Source organism: Oncorhynchus kisutch, linkage group LG13 (assembly GCF_002021735.2).
Source record: "Oncorhynchus kisutch isolate 150728-3 linkage group LG13, Okis_V2, whole genome shotgun sequence".
Taxonomy (NCBI): Eukaryota; Metazoa; Chordata; class Actinopteri; order Salmoniformes; family Salmonidae; genus Oncorhynchus; species Oncorhynchus kisutch.
In genome coordinates, this window is record NC_034186.2 from 66404203 (window position 1) to 66419758 (window position 15556).

The following is a 15556-nucleotide window of genomic DNA, read 5'->3' on the forward strand; positions in this document are numbered from 1 at the left end:
ATCATGACAACAAACAACCTATAGGTTCATTTTCGGATAAAAAATATCAGAGGATATCCGGAGAGAAAAAAGGAACGAGCTAGCCAGGAGTCGAACCTAGAATCTTCTGATCCGTAGTCAGACGCGTTATCCATTGCGCCACTAGCCCGCTGAAAATGATACAGGAACTATTACTTTATAAAGTTATCACGATCTGATTTGTAGAGTCATAGTGCGATTATTAAACTGTAACTTTGTTCAAATTATGTATTTGTGTGTGATACATAATAAGTTGCTGCCTATACTTTATCATAGTTTGCAAATGTACTACGACGCTAAATGTTTGACCCTGGACGCGAACTCCGGTCCAGCCATAATATACAATGTGCACATTCATTGACACGTCACTAGGTCAGACCTCTAAAGATGGCGACCGCCTACGAGAAATTCAACCTGTAAGTCTTGAAAATATATATAGTTTTCAGTCTTTTATATTCAGAAGCTAGCTAGTACAACTTTTCTGAAAACGTTGCCATATTTTGATGAGAGAAAATTGCCGTAGGTGTACGTCTAGAGCTAGCTAGCAGATGATAAACTAGTTAGCTAACGTTCAACAGCAATTACAGGCTGCAGTCATTCGTATGCGGGATTTGTTTCAGTTTACAGTATTGTAGCTAACGTTAGTTTACAGTCATGTCAAGGATGTGTAGTTGTGTTGTCCGTAACAGTACTTATTTAGCCATCTGCCTTTCGATTTAATTGAGTGGTAGAATTCAATCGATCTTGTTGATGAAGCAGCTAGCTAAAAAATAGTTAGCTTAGCTGTTAACGTTAGTTAGCCTATTGAGCCAGCTAGTGAGGAGCTAGTATGTGTGAGCTAGCTTGTGGTGACGTTAGCCATTAACTAAGTTGAGCGTTTGCCAAATCAAGCCAATGTTTTCCCTTTGTATAAGGCGTCACCATGCCAAATGTTCGTCTACCAAGGGCACTGATTTTGTATCTCCCTCCTCTGTGCCCCCCCCCCCCCCCCCCCCCCATAGGCACACTACCCCAGAGAAGTTTTACATTGAGGCTTGTGATGACGGCTCCAATGATGTACTGTCCATTGACAGGGTGTCCACAGAAATGATCCTCACCGGTATGTTGAGTAGGCTGTGTTTGTGTGTGTGTTATATCATCATGGCATGATACTGTCTTATGCCGACCAAGTCCATTGTATATATTTTTTTATTTAACTAGGAAAGTCCGTTTAAGAACAGATTCTTATTTACAATGATGGCCTACCAAAAGGCCTCCTGCGGGGAAGAGGGCTGGGATTAATAATAGGACAAAACACATCACGACGAGAGATAAACGCAACACTACATAAAGAGAGACCTAAGACGACAACACAGCATGGTAGCAACATGACAACGACATGGTAACAACACGGCAGCAGCACAAAACGGTACAAACATTGTTGGGCACAGACAACAGCACAAAGGGCAAGAAGGTTGAGACAACAATACACCACGCAATGCAGCCACAACTGTCAGTAAGAGTGTCCATGATTGAGTCTTTGAATGAAGAGACTGAGATAAAACTGTCCAGTTTGAGTGTTTGTTGCAGCTCGTTCCAGTCACTAGCTGCAGCGAACTGAAAGATAAGCGAATGGTGGTTTGTGATCATAAAGGCAATGAAAAAATGATGTGGCTCAGTTGGTAGAGCACTGTGCAATGGCAGAGTTGTGGGTTTGATTCCCATGGGAGACCAGTACAAAACAAGTATGAAAATGTCTGCACTCACTACCGTAAGTCACTCAAGATAAGCGTGTCTGCTAAAATTACTCAAATGTTTTAAAAAATGATGATTATTTGTCTTTGTCTCTCTAGTGAGGAAAGACATTCCTCCCCATGCGGTCACCAGGCCAATATGTGGGATCATGGGAACTATCCGTCTGGTGGCAGGTAGGTTCAATCTTGCACTCTGTAAAATGATCCATTGAGAAGACTTTACCTGTGTACACACAAATGTTCTTAACAGGGTGAGTGTTTACTTTACCTGTGCCCCTCTGCCTACCCTCCCCAGGCACGTACCTCATCGTTGTCACAAAGAAGAAAAAGGTGGGTGACCTGTTGGGCCATGCTGTGTGGAAGGCTATGGACTTTGACGTTATCTCTTACAAGAAGACTGTGCTGCACCTGACAGACAACCAGGTAGGGAGGTGTGAGTTGGGGCCCCAGTGCCAGCCCACAACCACGAGCACCCAAGCTCAGCATGTTAATGATGGTGGGTTGTTTTGATGTGGATGCTGACCTGTCAAACCCTAGCCTGACCAATACGAATGCATTATATTGGACAGAGGATGCTAGGCATCTGCGCTGACATAGATGCCCTGTGTTGAATTGGCTATGGAGCCGGTCCACGGCAGACAGTGTGTCTGTAGACAGTCAAGTGTATGTGAAGGGCAAAGAGAAAGAGACCCCTTCTCACAGACAGAACAAGTACTGCATTCAGATGGTGTCATCATGTAGCTGTTACAAGAACACTCTGTGTTTCTCTATTAGTGAGCATCTCTATGTTGGCCTCTAGTTACAGTACTGGTGGAGGAGATGTTATTTATAGTATATAAGTTTAGATTCCTTGTATATATTATTTTAGGATAGTGGTCATCCGATACTTTCTAACCATCATTCCACCTAACTTCTGTTTTGCTTTCCTTCTTCAACCTTCCTCCTGACCTCTCACCTTTGACCTCTGTGCTTTCCTTGGTTAACCAGCTTCCTGACCTCTCACCTTTGACCCCTCTGCTTTCCTTGTTCAACCTGCCACCTGACCTATCTTTGACCTCTGACCTCATCAGATGCAGGACAACAAAGCCTTCCTGTCCATGATCAACAGTGTTCTGCTCACAGACGGCTTCTACTTTGCTACAGACTACGACCTGACCCACACTCTGCAGAGACTTGCCAACACCAGCCCTGAGTTCCAGGAGATGAGCCTGCTGGAAAGGGTGAGAGAATGAGGGGATATATATGTATGTGAGGGAGGAAAATAATGTAAAAACATGTTTCCATTTGGAGATACATTCATGAAAACACAAGTAATGTGTTTGTACTTGTGTCCTGTACAGATGCAGACATTTCCTATGCAGGGCATGTGGAAACAAGTCGAATGGAATGATAAAGATGTGTTGTGTTCTTGCCCTCTTTTTTTTAGGCAGATCAGCGGTTTGTGTGGAATGGTCACCTGTTGAGAGAATTCATGCCACAGCCAGAGGTAAGGACAGAACTGACACATGTTAACCACTTGTGGTAAATATAGAATGAATATGTTCCAGTACAGATCTTATGATCATTCTAAACTGCATTGTCTCTGTTCTTCTCTTGACAGCTGCACAGGTTTGCTTTCCCAGTTGTCCACGGCTGTATCCTTTCAGGTTTGTTTTTTTGTTACCAACTCCAGATTAAGACTTTTCCCACTCTTCAATTCTCATAAACAGGAAGACCTCATTACCACTTCCTGTGTAAGACAACAGATATTGCCCATGTGAGATATGTCATTCACAGGGCGGTTGTTTATAATGACTGAACTGTTAAACAGCATTGTAGTTTAAACCCTGTAATCTGTAAATAGTGTGAAATCTACCCTCTGTGAACAGTTGCATGTGTGCACAACACACTAGATCACATGGTCATTTTCACCTCCATATTTTGCATGGGGTTTAGCGGTCTGAATGACTGGATGTAAACCAGCTCGTGATTCCCCCATTTCTCTGGATTAGTCTTGTCATTCTTTTCCCTGAGAAAAGCATAGACCATGTATATGGTCGGCAGGGTAGCCTAGTGATTCGAGCGTTGGACTAGCAACCGGAAGGTTGCAAATTCAAACCCCCGAGCTGACAAGGTACAAATCTGTCGTTCTGCCCCTGAACAGGCAGTTAACCCACTGTTCCTAGGCCGTCATTGAAAATAAGAATTTGTTCTTAACTGACTTGCCTAGTTAAATAAAGCTAAATAAATATCAATAGAAGTGAACTTGCAGTTTGCTCCTTTAGCCACAAGGGGGAGCTAGAGATTCATATTATAATTGGGAAATTAGGGGTATTGTATTTACAGACAAGGAAAGTGAATCCATTGACATAATATGATAAACATCACAACACTCCAAAACATTTTCTGAAAAGGAGGTCAGAGAAAGGTTGAATTTAGGAGGTAAAGTTAGGCTTTAAAGGTTTAGAACGTGTTACCCCTAACCATGTGTTGTCCAGTCATCATTATGAAGTCCTGCTGCATCAATGGGAAGATCTTTGACTGGAACATCATCTCCAGGCGGAGCTGCTTCAGGGCTGGAGTACGTTACTACGTCAGAGGTGACTGACTCCACATCCACCAGCACGTCTAACTGGAGCTTTCTGACTAGAGCAGGGATGACGGACAATCTTTTCCACAGTGGACCGGTGTGGGTGCAGGGGGTTTTGTTCCAGCCAAACAGTAATACATACAGTACCAGTCAAAAGTTTGGACACGCCTACTCTTTCAAGGGGTTTTCCTTGTAGAATAATAGTGAAGACATCAAAAGTATGAAATGGAATCATGTAGTAATCAAAAAAGTGTTAAACAAATCAAAATAAAATTTTGATTCTTAAAAGTAGCCACCCTTTGCCTTGATGACAGCTTTGCACACTCTTGGCATTCTCTCAACCAGCTTCATGAGGAATGCTTTTCCAACAGTCTTGAAGGAGTGCCCACATATGCTGAGCACTTGTTGGCTGCTTTTCCTTCACTCTGCGGTCCAAACCATCTCAATTGGGTTGAGGTCGGGTGATTGTGGAGGCCAGATCATCTGATGCAGCACTCCATCACTCTCCATCACTCTCCTTAGTCAACTAGCTCTTACACAGCCTGGAGGTGTATTGGGTCATTGTCCTGTTAAAAAAAAAAATGATAGTCCCACTAGGCGCAAACCAGATGGGATGGTGTATCGCTGCAGAATGCTGTGGTAGCCATGCTGGTTAAGTGTGACCTTGAATTCTAAATAAATCATGTGTCACCAACAAAGCACTCCCGCACCATCACACCTCCTCCTCCATGCTTCACGGTGGGGCCCACACATGCAGAGATTATCCGTTCACCTACTCTGCGTCACATAGACACAGCGGTTGGAACCAAAAATCTGAAATAGGGACTCATCAGACCAAAAGACAGATTTCTACTGGTCTAATGTCCATTGCAGCAAAGTTAAGTCTGGGTCTTACTTTCCTGTGGCGGTCCTCATGAGAGCCAATTTCATCATAGCGCTTGCTGGTTTTGGCGACTACACTTGAAGAAACGTTCAAAGTTCTTAGTTTTCCGCATTAAGATCTTCATGTCTTAAATTATTGATGGACTTTCGTTTCTCTTTGCTTATTTGAGCTGTTCTTGCCATGACATAGCCCTATTTGGTAAAATACCAAGTCCATCTTCTGTATACCACCCCTACCTTGTCACAACACAACTGATTGGCTCAAACGCATTAAGAAGGAAAGAAATTCCACAAATGAACTTTTAACAAGGCACACCTGTTAATTGAAATGCATTCCAGGTAACTACCTCATAAAGCTGGTTGAGAGAATGACAAGGCTGTGCAAAGCTGTCAACATACATTTTTTTTGTTTGCAGGGAGGTTCTGAGAATGTTTTACTATGGTTCCCTGAAAGTTTTTCTGTTAGGTTTTATTAACGTTCTGAGCAAAAGTTTCAATTGGACTTAACACTGCTATCTTAGTTTGGGTTAACTGTTTTGTGCACAGATAGGACACGTGGAAATTCATATGCTTAGGCATGTTTCTTAAAAAAAAATTGTGGCATGGCATAGGTAAGATCCAAACCTATGCTCTTCTGTTCTCGATCCATGGAATTAGTCCACTGCGCCACCAGGATGGAGCTAGCATGCCATATATTTTTCTAACAAATACAAAGTTGTTCATTTGAGTTTATAATTAGAATTATTCCCAATGTCAAACCACTTGGAGAACATTACAAACATTGAAATTCAATGTAACCATGTTTGAACTTTTAGGAAATGTTCTGTTAAGGTAATGAAATACCAAGTAAATACTCCCTCCCCCCTTTTTTTCTCCTTCCTTAAATGTGCTGAGAATTTTCATAGTAATGAACTATCCTGCACCATTTCCGGAAAGTTGTGGGAAGGTTTTTTGCAAAATAATCATAGGACAACCACACTCTCACCAAGCTCTAAGAAACATGGTTCTCAGAACGTTATATGCTAGCTGGGTCTTCAATCAATATATTGATTCGTGGAATCAGGTGTTTTACAGCTGGGTTGGAACAACACCCTGCACACACACCAGCCATTTGCAGATAATATTGTCCTCTCCACTTTATAGTTTTACTGTCAAACACTCCTCGTTCAGACGGACCATTACATAATGTCTGTTTGGTCCATCAGGCATTGACTCAGAGGGTCATGCAGCTAACTTTGTGGAGACGGAGCAGATTGTCCAGTACAGCGGGGGCAAGGCCTCATTCGTACAGACCCGAGGCTCCATCCCCTTCTACTGGTCCCAACGACCCAACCTCAAGTACAAACCAAAACCTCAGATCAGCAAAACCATTGACCATGTAAGCTACCTGTTACAATATTCATATTTTTTTATTTCATGTTCAAACATTTTAATTTACAGTACAAGTCATTTAATTACAGTAGAGGTATATGATATTGAGGATTACTATTACTGAGTTCTAAAGCCTTTCTTACCTTTTATTGTCCTGCTTTCACAGCTGGATGGCTTCCAAAGGCATTTTGACTCGCAGATCATCATTTATGGAAAGCAAGTGATTTTAAATCTGATTGACCAGAAAGGCTCAGAGAAGCAATTGGAACAGGCCTTTGACAAAATGGTGTCCAGCTTGGGCAACGGCATGGTCAAGTAAGGACTATAGCTTTTCCCCATCATTCATTCTGATCCCACTATGCCCGTCTTCTTCTAACGTCATTCATGTATTTATTTTTTTAGAGGTGAACATTCTGTCTAAAGCCATGGAACTTGAAATAACCCCTTACAGAAAATGATTTAATTGGATTTTACATAACTTTTCTCCCTGTACCGTGCACCTCTAGGTACATAGCGTTTGACTTCCACAAGGAATGCAGTCGGATGAGGTGGCATCGCCTGCAGATCTTAGTCGATATGGTGACAGAGATGCAGGATGAGTATGGGTAGGTATTTAGTCTGCATGGCCGGCCATGTCATTCTGTCTTTGTGTATTTAGTTTTTTTTGGGGTGGGGGTGTTCATCTCTCTGTGGTTTGCTGATTTGTTTTGTGACAAATGTTATTGTAAAATCAAATAGGAATCAAATTGTTTGATTGGTTGGTCAGGTACTTCTTGGTTGATGTGGATGGGAACGTTCTGGTGCAACAGGAAGGGATGTTCCGCAGTAACTGCATGGACTGTTTGGACCGTACCAACGTCATCCAGAGTCTGCTGGCACGACGCTCACTGCAGTCACAGCTGGAGGTGGGAACCACCAACCAGACACGCCCACACTGACTAGACATGTCCATTTTATAGATATATATATATATATATATATATATATATATCACACACACACTCTTACTACATCCATCTAAACACTTCCACCACATCTAGACATACTATCTGTCTTTGACATAATGAGCAATGTCATGTTCCTCTCTGTTCCAGAGTTTTACTGATCATCAAAGGTGTAGACCTAGCCTCCCCTTTTACATTCTGTAAAAGCAATGGTAAAAAATCTTAATGGCAAACTACATTTCAGGAGGAGCTCGTCCATTTTGACCTAACAGACCTTTGACTTGACAAAGTCATGCGTTTCACAACTTCTTCGACTCACTTGACCCACATTTGCAAATGAGCAACAAACTGACAAAACTGAGACTGGAAAATCCAAACTCTATGTTGAAGGCCTCTGACTAAAGCTGCTGTCTCTGTGGACTTTGACTGTGGGCTGTTTTAGTTATCTGACCCTATGTGGGCTGTGAAAAGGTCAGGTCTCATCTCACCCAGGTACATTAAATACTTCAGGTACCATTGTGTTTTATTCAACTGTTTTAGCACTGTGGGTTAAATTGTCATTGAAACATGTATTAATAGTGTAGTAGTTAGGCTGCTGGTTGACCCACAGGGTGATGAAGGTGCAGTTGCATTAAGGTCTTTCGGGTAAACAACAGTGCTGAATCTGATGGCGACCATCTGGGTTCCTCCTTGCCCCCTGTGGTCAGGCCACTGCAGTATCTCACCACACATCTTTGTTTATCTGCAGCGACTGGGAGTTCTCCACATGGGCCAGAGGATTGAAGATCAGTCCGACTTCGAGAAGATCTACAAAAATGGTGATCCTCAGCTGAAATCTGCACACTTTCCTACCCCTCTGCCAGCACGAACACAGCATTGTCTTCCTTATGAGATTATTCCAACACTACGGTTTATTAACATGATTGAAATCCTCCCCTCTTTCCACTCACTAAATCTGTTTTCTTTCTTCCACCCCCCTTTTCCTCTCTCACACTTGCCCGCTGCAGCGTGGGCAGACAATGCCAATGCGTGTGCCAAGCAGTATGCTGGCACAGGGGCCTTGAAGACGGACTTCACAAGGTGAGAGAGAGGGGTTCGCGTGTTTCTTCCTAATCTGGTGATTAGCAAACTAAGGCACAGGACTGGCTCTCTTCATGGATTCTAATAGAACTTGTCCATTTATATAATGACAGAGAACTAGTTGTCTTTCTGCTGGCACAGTACCATCCCACTGTCAGTCACACCCCACACACCTATGAAGTTGGCCATGCATTATTGGCTATGAACTACATAAAAACATTGTACTGGTTTTGGTGATGAGTATTGAATGGACTGGTGCCCTTAGAACAGGGAGGAAGGAGTAGGATGTTTTGCTAGTGACCTTTGTTATAACCAGGAAGACAACTCTTGAGTAAGAGCGTGCTCAGGAAAGGGTGGAGGATGACATCGATGATTATTTGTAGTGTGTGTGAGAGATTATGACAAGGATGACTGAAGAGTTGCTCATGTCTCAGAACAGGGAAGAGGACACAATGGGGGCTGGTGATGGATGGATGGAACTCCATGATCAGATACTACAAGAACAACTTCTCAGATGGCTTCAGACAGGTGTGTGTCTACTGTGCATGTGTGCCAGTTATTAGTCATGTTTTTGTAAATGTGACTAATGAAAAATGCTTGACGTGTGTGGTAACTGATAATTGAGACATCTCTCCTGATCATCAGGACTCTATTGATCTGTTCCTGGGTAACTATTCCATTGATGAGGCAGACATGACCACACCCCTTCATGAGACCAAAGACTGGAAGTTCCTCACGGTGAGATCGGATTGGCTAGGCCTGATCACTGCTATGTGTACTGATTGGCTACAATATGTGTTGGTTTCAGTCACAGGTGGTAGATTGAGATTTCGTTATGTTATTTAACTCCTGTTTCCCCTCTCCCCCTCTAGTTGCCCATTATCATGGTTGTGGCATTCTCCATGTGTATCATCTGCCTCCTCATGGCTGGTAAGACCGCAGTGGACTCCCTTGTCAATTCTGCATTGAATCCTAATAGGGGCATGGAATTTGTTTGAAAATTCTACTTACACCTGCACCGATCTCAAGTTCGGATTTGGTCCCATAAACACATTTTGCCGTACTTCGTTTTACAACACTGTTTCCACTGGTATTGACTAGGCAAGTATGTGCTATCAATGAGTACTTTTTCGGTACCTAGTTATTACCTGTAGTCACCCTCCATGTCGCCCCCCCCCCACCCCCCCCTCAGGTGACACGTGGACGGAGACCCTGGCGTATGTGCTGTTCTGGGGCACAGCTAGCTTTGTGACGGCCGGCGTCATCCTCTTCAACGGTCGGGAGTTTGTAGACTCGCCCAAGCTGGTCCAGAAGGAGAAGATGGACTGAATGTGTGCGTGTGGAAAGCGGCTACGCCCCACAGACTTCTCCTCTTCCTCTTCATCCCACTCTTCTTCATCATCGTACCCTCAGGATCAGCGGGCCTGGAGCCTGTACTGATTACTGAGCCAATGGCATGAGGAAGAGGAAGAGGAGGGTGGGGTGAGAGAAAGGCCAGGTGTATGATGTAGGGCTGTGAAGCATACAGGGACTCGCTCTGCACTGGCCTGCTGCTGTCCACACCACTAAGCACATTGTTTGGGCTGGGGAAGATCCCTAACCTTGTCCATAGACTGACTGTATAAGCTGAAAACTGTCAGATTTTATGATACAATACCCCACTACGGTAACACAGTTACTCCGCTGCACGGAATGCATATGAACGGGCACTGCTGTTGTTGCCATAGCAACCTAGCCAAGGGAACTACTTAAAAAAAATATCTTGCTTTTTTGTTGATTTGTCACCTAGCTACATCATGTCATATTTGCTCTGTTGGTTGCCATATTGTTTCAGTGTCATTGCCCCTTAGTGGTCGATCTGAAGGTAGTGTCTTAGTGTGATAGCTGACCTATTGGGTGCCAGTGGCTGTCTGTCGGCCCAGCCCAAGCCATGATCCCAAAACTAGGTCACCAATAGTCATGGAGAGAATGTGCTAGCTGGCCAGTGGTTGTTGAGAGAATGTTCTAGCTGCTCAATAGGCAGGAAGAGAACGTGCTAGCTGGCCAGTGGTTGTTGAGAGAATGTGCTAGCTGGCCAGTGGTTGTTGAGAGAATGTTCTAGCTGGTCAATAGGCAGGAAGAGAACGTGCTAGCTGGCCAGTGGTTGTTGAGAGAATGTTCTAGCTAGCCAATAGTTGGGGAGAGAATGGGCTGAACTGTTTCAATAGGGAACTTTAGTTATGGTGTCCCATCACCATTAATGCCATAACTGCCCATACTATTCTCACTCACTGCACTCCTGAGTGCACAGAAACTAAGCGTTTCACATGAGGATTGCTCTGAGATGTGACGAGAGGGATGTTTGTCTGTGTGGTATGTCTGGCTGTCAAGTCTTCCCAGGTATGGAAAGCTTTATGAAACAGCTGGAAAGACAAATCCTCATTAGTTTCTAACAACCAAAAGGTGTGAGAGAGCATCAAACTATATACTACAGTGAGTAGGATCTGTCTTTGACCAGTAGACTGTGAGGCCCAGACCTAGGCTAATAATGAAGCATGGATTTAATGGTCCAATGCAGCCATTTCTATCTCAATATCAAGTCATTTCTGGGTAACAATTAAGTAACTTATTGTTTTCAATTCAAATGGTTGTCTAGGATTGTCTGGGAATGGTTTTGGGGGAGGGGGAAACTGAACTAGCTGTTATTGGCAGAGATGTTTGGAAATCTTTGTTATTCATCTTTTAACAAATTTGTACCGTCTGGTGATTACACCAGCAGGTCAAAACTCCATCCCACCAAAACAGCCTGAAATTTCAGGCGGTCTTTTAAAATACTAAGAGCATTATAATTTTCACAGTATTATTTCCAACCTGGAAATGTACACTGCTCAAAAAAATAAAGGGAACACTAAAATAACACATCCTAGATCTGAATGAATGAAATATTCTCATTACATACTTTTTTCTTTACATAGTTGAATGTGCTGACAACAAAATCACACAAAAATTATCAATGGAAATCAAATTTATCAACCCATGGAGGTCTGGATTTGGAGTGACACTCAAAATTAAAGTGGAAAACCACACTACAGGCTGATCCAACTTTGATGTAATGTCCTTAAAACAAGTCAAAATGAGGCTCAGTAGTGTGTGTGGCTTCCACGTGCCTCTATGACCTCCTTACAACGCCTGGGCATGCTCCTGATGAGGTGGTGGATGGTCTCCTGAGGGATCTCCTCCCAGACCTGGACTAAAGCACCTGCCAATTCCTGGACAGTCTGTAGTGCAACGTGGCGTTGGTGGATGGAGCGAGACATTATGTCCCAGATGTGCTCAATTAGATTCAGGTCTGGGGAACGGGCGGGCCAGTCAATAGCATCAATGCCTTCCTCTTGCAGGAACTGCTGACATAGTCCAGCCACATGAGGTCTAGCATTGTCTTGCATTAGGAGGAACCCAGGGCCAACCGCACCAGCATATGGTCTCACAAGGGGTCTGAGGATCTCATCTCGGTACCTAATGGCAGTCAGGCTACCTCTGGCGAGCACATGGAGGGCTGCTCGGCCCCCCAAAGAAATGCCACCCCACACCATGACTGACCCACTGCCAAACCGGTCATGCTGGAGGATGTTGCAGGCAGCAGAACGTTCTCCACGGCGTCTCCAGACTCTGTCACGTCTGTCACGTGCTCAGTGTGAACCTGCTTTCATCTGTGAAGAGCACAGGGCGCCAGTGGCGAATTTGCCAATCTTGGTGTTCTCTGGCAAATGCCAAACGTCCTGCACGGTGTTGGGCTGTAAGCACAACCCCTACCTGTGGATGTCGGGCCCTCATACCACCCTCATGGAGTCTGTTTCTGACCGTTTGAGCAGACACATGCACATTTATGGCCTGCTGGAGGTCATTTTGCAGGCTCTGGCAGTGCTCCTCCTGCTCCTCCTTGCACAAAGGCGGAGGTAGCGGTCCTGCTGCTGGGTTGTTGCCCTCCTCCGGCCTCCTTCACATCTCCTGATGTACTGGCCTGTCTCCTGGTAGCGCCTCCATGGTCTGGACACTACGCTGACAGACACAGCAAACCTTCTTGCCACAGCTTGCATTGATGTGCCATCCTGGATGAGCTGCACTACCTGAGCCACTTGTGTGGGTTGTAGACTCCGTCTCATGCTACCACTAGAGTGAAAGCACCGCCAGCATTCAAAAGTGACCAAAACATCAGCCAGGAAGCATAGGAACTGAGAAGTGGTCTGTGGTTACCACCTGCAGAACCACTCCTTTATTTGGGGTGTCTTGCTAATTGCCTATAATTTCAACCTGTTGTCTATTCCATTTGCACAACAGCATGTGAAATTTATTGTGAATCAGTGTTGCTTCCTCAGTGGACAGTTTGATTTCACAGAAGTGTGATTGACTTGGAGTTACATTGTGTTGTTTAAGTGTTACCTTTTATTTTTTTGAGCAGTGTATATAAAACACGGGAAAATCTAGTTTTTGACTGAACTGGGCATTTTAAACAAAGTCTCATGGGACATTGGCGATTTTAAATGCCACTTGTCCTCTATGACGATTTCTAAGTGTTTTAGTGTGTCTCTGGATGGGAATGTGAACTGTTGCTCTCTCTTACACAATCTTTCTCTATATTATTTATCCTTTGATTATTGGCTGTTCTGTAGCACTAGCCCCAAGTCAAATTCTGCTTCTTTATAAGAGATGGGGTGTTTACTAGCAGGATTGGGTCCAATTCCATTTGAATTCAGTCAATTCAGGAATTAAGTTCCAATTCACAACATTCTCATTGAGAACATGTTTAATTGGAATGGGAATGTCAGTTTACCTCCTGAATTGAAATTAAATTGAGCCCAACCCTGGTGTATAGTGTACATAATCATTACAGGATCACACTTACCTTACCTGCTGCCAGAGTGGCACCTGCTGATCTGAGAATGTTAAGAAAAAAGTATGTCATATTTTTAATATTCAATTGATTATATTGCCGCTTATGTGTCTTTCCACTTCAACTGTAGTGGTGCAAAATGACAATGAGAGAGTATGTATGTCCTATAACTTTAAATGTAGTGGTCCAATAATACATTGGTGTATGGTTACTATGATAAAGCATAACCCAAGGTACACATCGGCTGCCATGCCAATGGGACAACAGTGCATTATCAGCCATAAGCCTATCAAATTCAAGAATCAGCCAGCATAGTGTCTCTTGCTGATCTGTGTTTTTAAACAGATGATTTAGATGCCATGTAAGCCTAGATACAATTTAATGTAATCACAAAGCATTGTATGCTTGTAAGAATGATGCGCAAAATGATCAATACAAATGACTGATATTTAAGCTGAGTCATGTTTGAGCGGTTTTACACATCTTTTTGGTTTGACTGCTTTACCAATGAAAATGGGTTGCTACTGTTGACTCAAGGCAGTATGAAGAAAACAAGCTGGATCACAGTTTTAAGTGTTTTATAGGCCTATATTATTGTCACATGTTTTTGTTTGAGGATTTATTTTGGGGCAGATATTTTCCAGGATATTCATTTGTTATCATTGTGTTTTTTTGTCACTTTAAACATCGTTGTGTTCAAGAATTGTGTAATAAATGTATCATCAGTCTTTCTGTTCCATTTCCTAATATTGTTCTATAAAAATGGTTATTTGACATGAAATGTAGCCTATTTATTGTCCATAGTGTTTTCTGGTTTAGTTAAGTTTTAAGTGACAATATGGAGCATACTATTGGTAAAGTAATAAGAAGCAATGTGCTTCCTTCCTTTAAGGGGTAGTTTGTGTGTAGCAGTCCATTTTAGCAAGTGTATTCTTTATTAGATAATGGTTAATCATTGTCCGGTTTCTTTTCCGAACATTGATGCACTATGTAAGGCTTTTATGTTCCTCATAACATCTAATAGGATCACTTCTCATCAGCATCCTTGATTCACTTGGATATGCTGTTTTGCCTTTTTGAAGAGTAATGGTCATTCTACAGGGTTGAAGATATGACAACCTATCAGCTTTATAACAGAACTCCTCATTATATCCATTGTCCTGGTGTCATACAGTCGGCCTACATCTCTCTCTATACCTAATATTTTCAATGAAATTATCCTCAAGGAGGAGATTAAGGAGTTGACATGCCAAGATCAGTCATGCCGTGAGGGGGATTTTTGCATACAACGATGGATTTTGGAACTAGATGTTCATACTATAGTTTGAGGACGTGCATGTCCAGCCTGCTTTAGCTGTAATACCTATCATCTATATTAAGGTTTGTTTTAGAGTGAACATTGTGGAAGAAATAACGATAGGGTATTTCTGATTTTTAATTTTTAATCCATTTGAAAACATTTCTAAAAAGCTGTTTTCGCTTTGTCATTATGGGGTGATGTGTGCAGATTGATGAGGGGGAAAAATGTATTTATTTAATCATTTTAGAATAATGCTGTAATGTAACAAAATGTGGAAAAAGGGAAGGGGTCTGAATCCTTTCTGAATGCACTGTATACCAAGGTTAGTTTTAGAGCTAAAATGTTTTGGAAGAAATGGTTTTTGAGCCCTGTTTATACCTGGTTTATTCCTGTCTCCTGATCTTATGCACATTCTGAGTGTGCCTACATTTTCAGTAATCTGTCTTCACATGGTATTAAAATGTGTCTCTTATCCATCCACTGTCTGCACAATTTTTCATGGTCCCTCCCTGTATCCAAATATATGTATACTATTCTTTCATAATTTTTTACATTTATTTTAAAACATACATTGATGTCATAAGTCAATGATTTTAGAGGGCGGGATAATGATTATTTAAGTGGTTTCTCTGTCCAGATCTGTCTACACTTGTAAAGATATCCAGACAATCCGTGCCTGACTACCTCCAGAGGTGGTTAGGATCACAATGAGTCTTTTAATCATCTACACCTGTCTAAAAATGTGGGCACAATCAGAATATGGACAAGATCAGGACAAAGGACGCATTT

The 15556-nt window shown here is 42.7% G+C and overlaps 1 protein-coding gene and 1 non-coding gene across 2 annotated transcripts; one reads left to right on the forward strand and one right to left on the reverse strand.

Annotated features, from left to right (window-relative positions):
- Positions 1–75: 75 nt before the first annotated feature.
- On the reverse strand, positions 76–148 carry trnar-acg (transfer RNA arginine (anticodon ACG)). The gene has a single exon. It is a non-coding gene; the product is annotated as a tRNA-Arg (tRNA).
- Positions 149–375: 227 nt separating this feature from the next.
- LOC109901862 (phosphatidylinositide phosphatase SAC1-B-like) lies at positions 376–15243 on the forward strand. The gene is made up of 18 exons (XM_031787044.1): positions 376–434; positions 1020–1117; positions 1851–1925; positions 2047–2174; positions 2822–2971; positions 3178–3237; positions 3352–3385; positions 4229–4330; positions 6408–6580; positions 6740–6888; positions 7080–7178; positions 7340–7478; positions 8266–8335; positions 8525–8597; positions 9032–9125; positions 9243–9335; positions 9470–9527; positions 9790–15243. Exons 1-18 carry the CDS (start codon positions 406–408, stop codon positions 9924–9926), a joined length of 1761 nt encoding a protein of 586 aa, XP_031642904.1. The 5' UTR covers positions 376–405; the 3' UTR covers positions 9927–15243.
- The last annotated feature ends 313 nt before the right edge of the window (positions 15244–15556 follow it).

What these genes read in the sequence shown, in the direction of transcription:
- LOC109901862 (XM_031787044.1), top strand. Translation starts at nt 406, where the DNA reads ATGGCGACCGCCTACGAGAAATTCAACCT. An exon ending in AGTACGTTACTACGTCAGAG is followed by an intron (nt 4,331 to 6,407) that starts GTGACTGACTCC and finishes TTGGTCCATCAG; the next exon opens with GCATTGACTCAGAGGGTCAT. An exon ending in GAGATGCAGGATGAGTATGG is followed by an intron (nt 7,179 to 7,339) that starts GTAGGTATTTAG and finishes TTGGTTGGTCAG; the next exon opens with GTACTTCTTGGTTGATGTGG.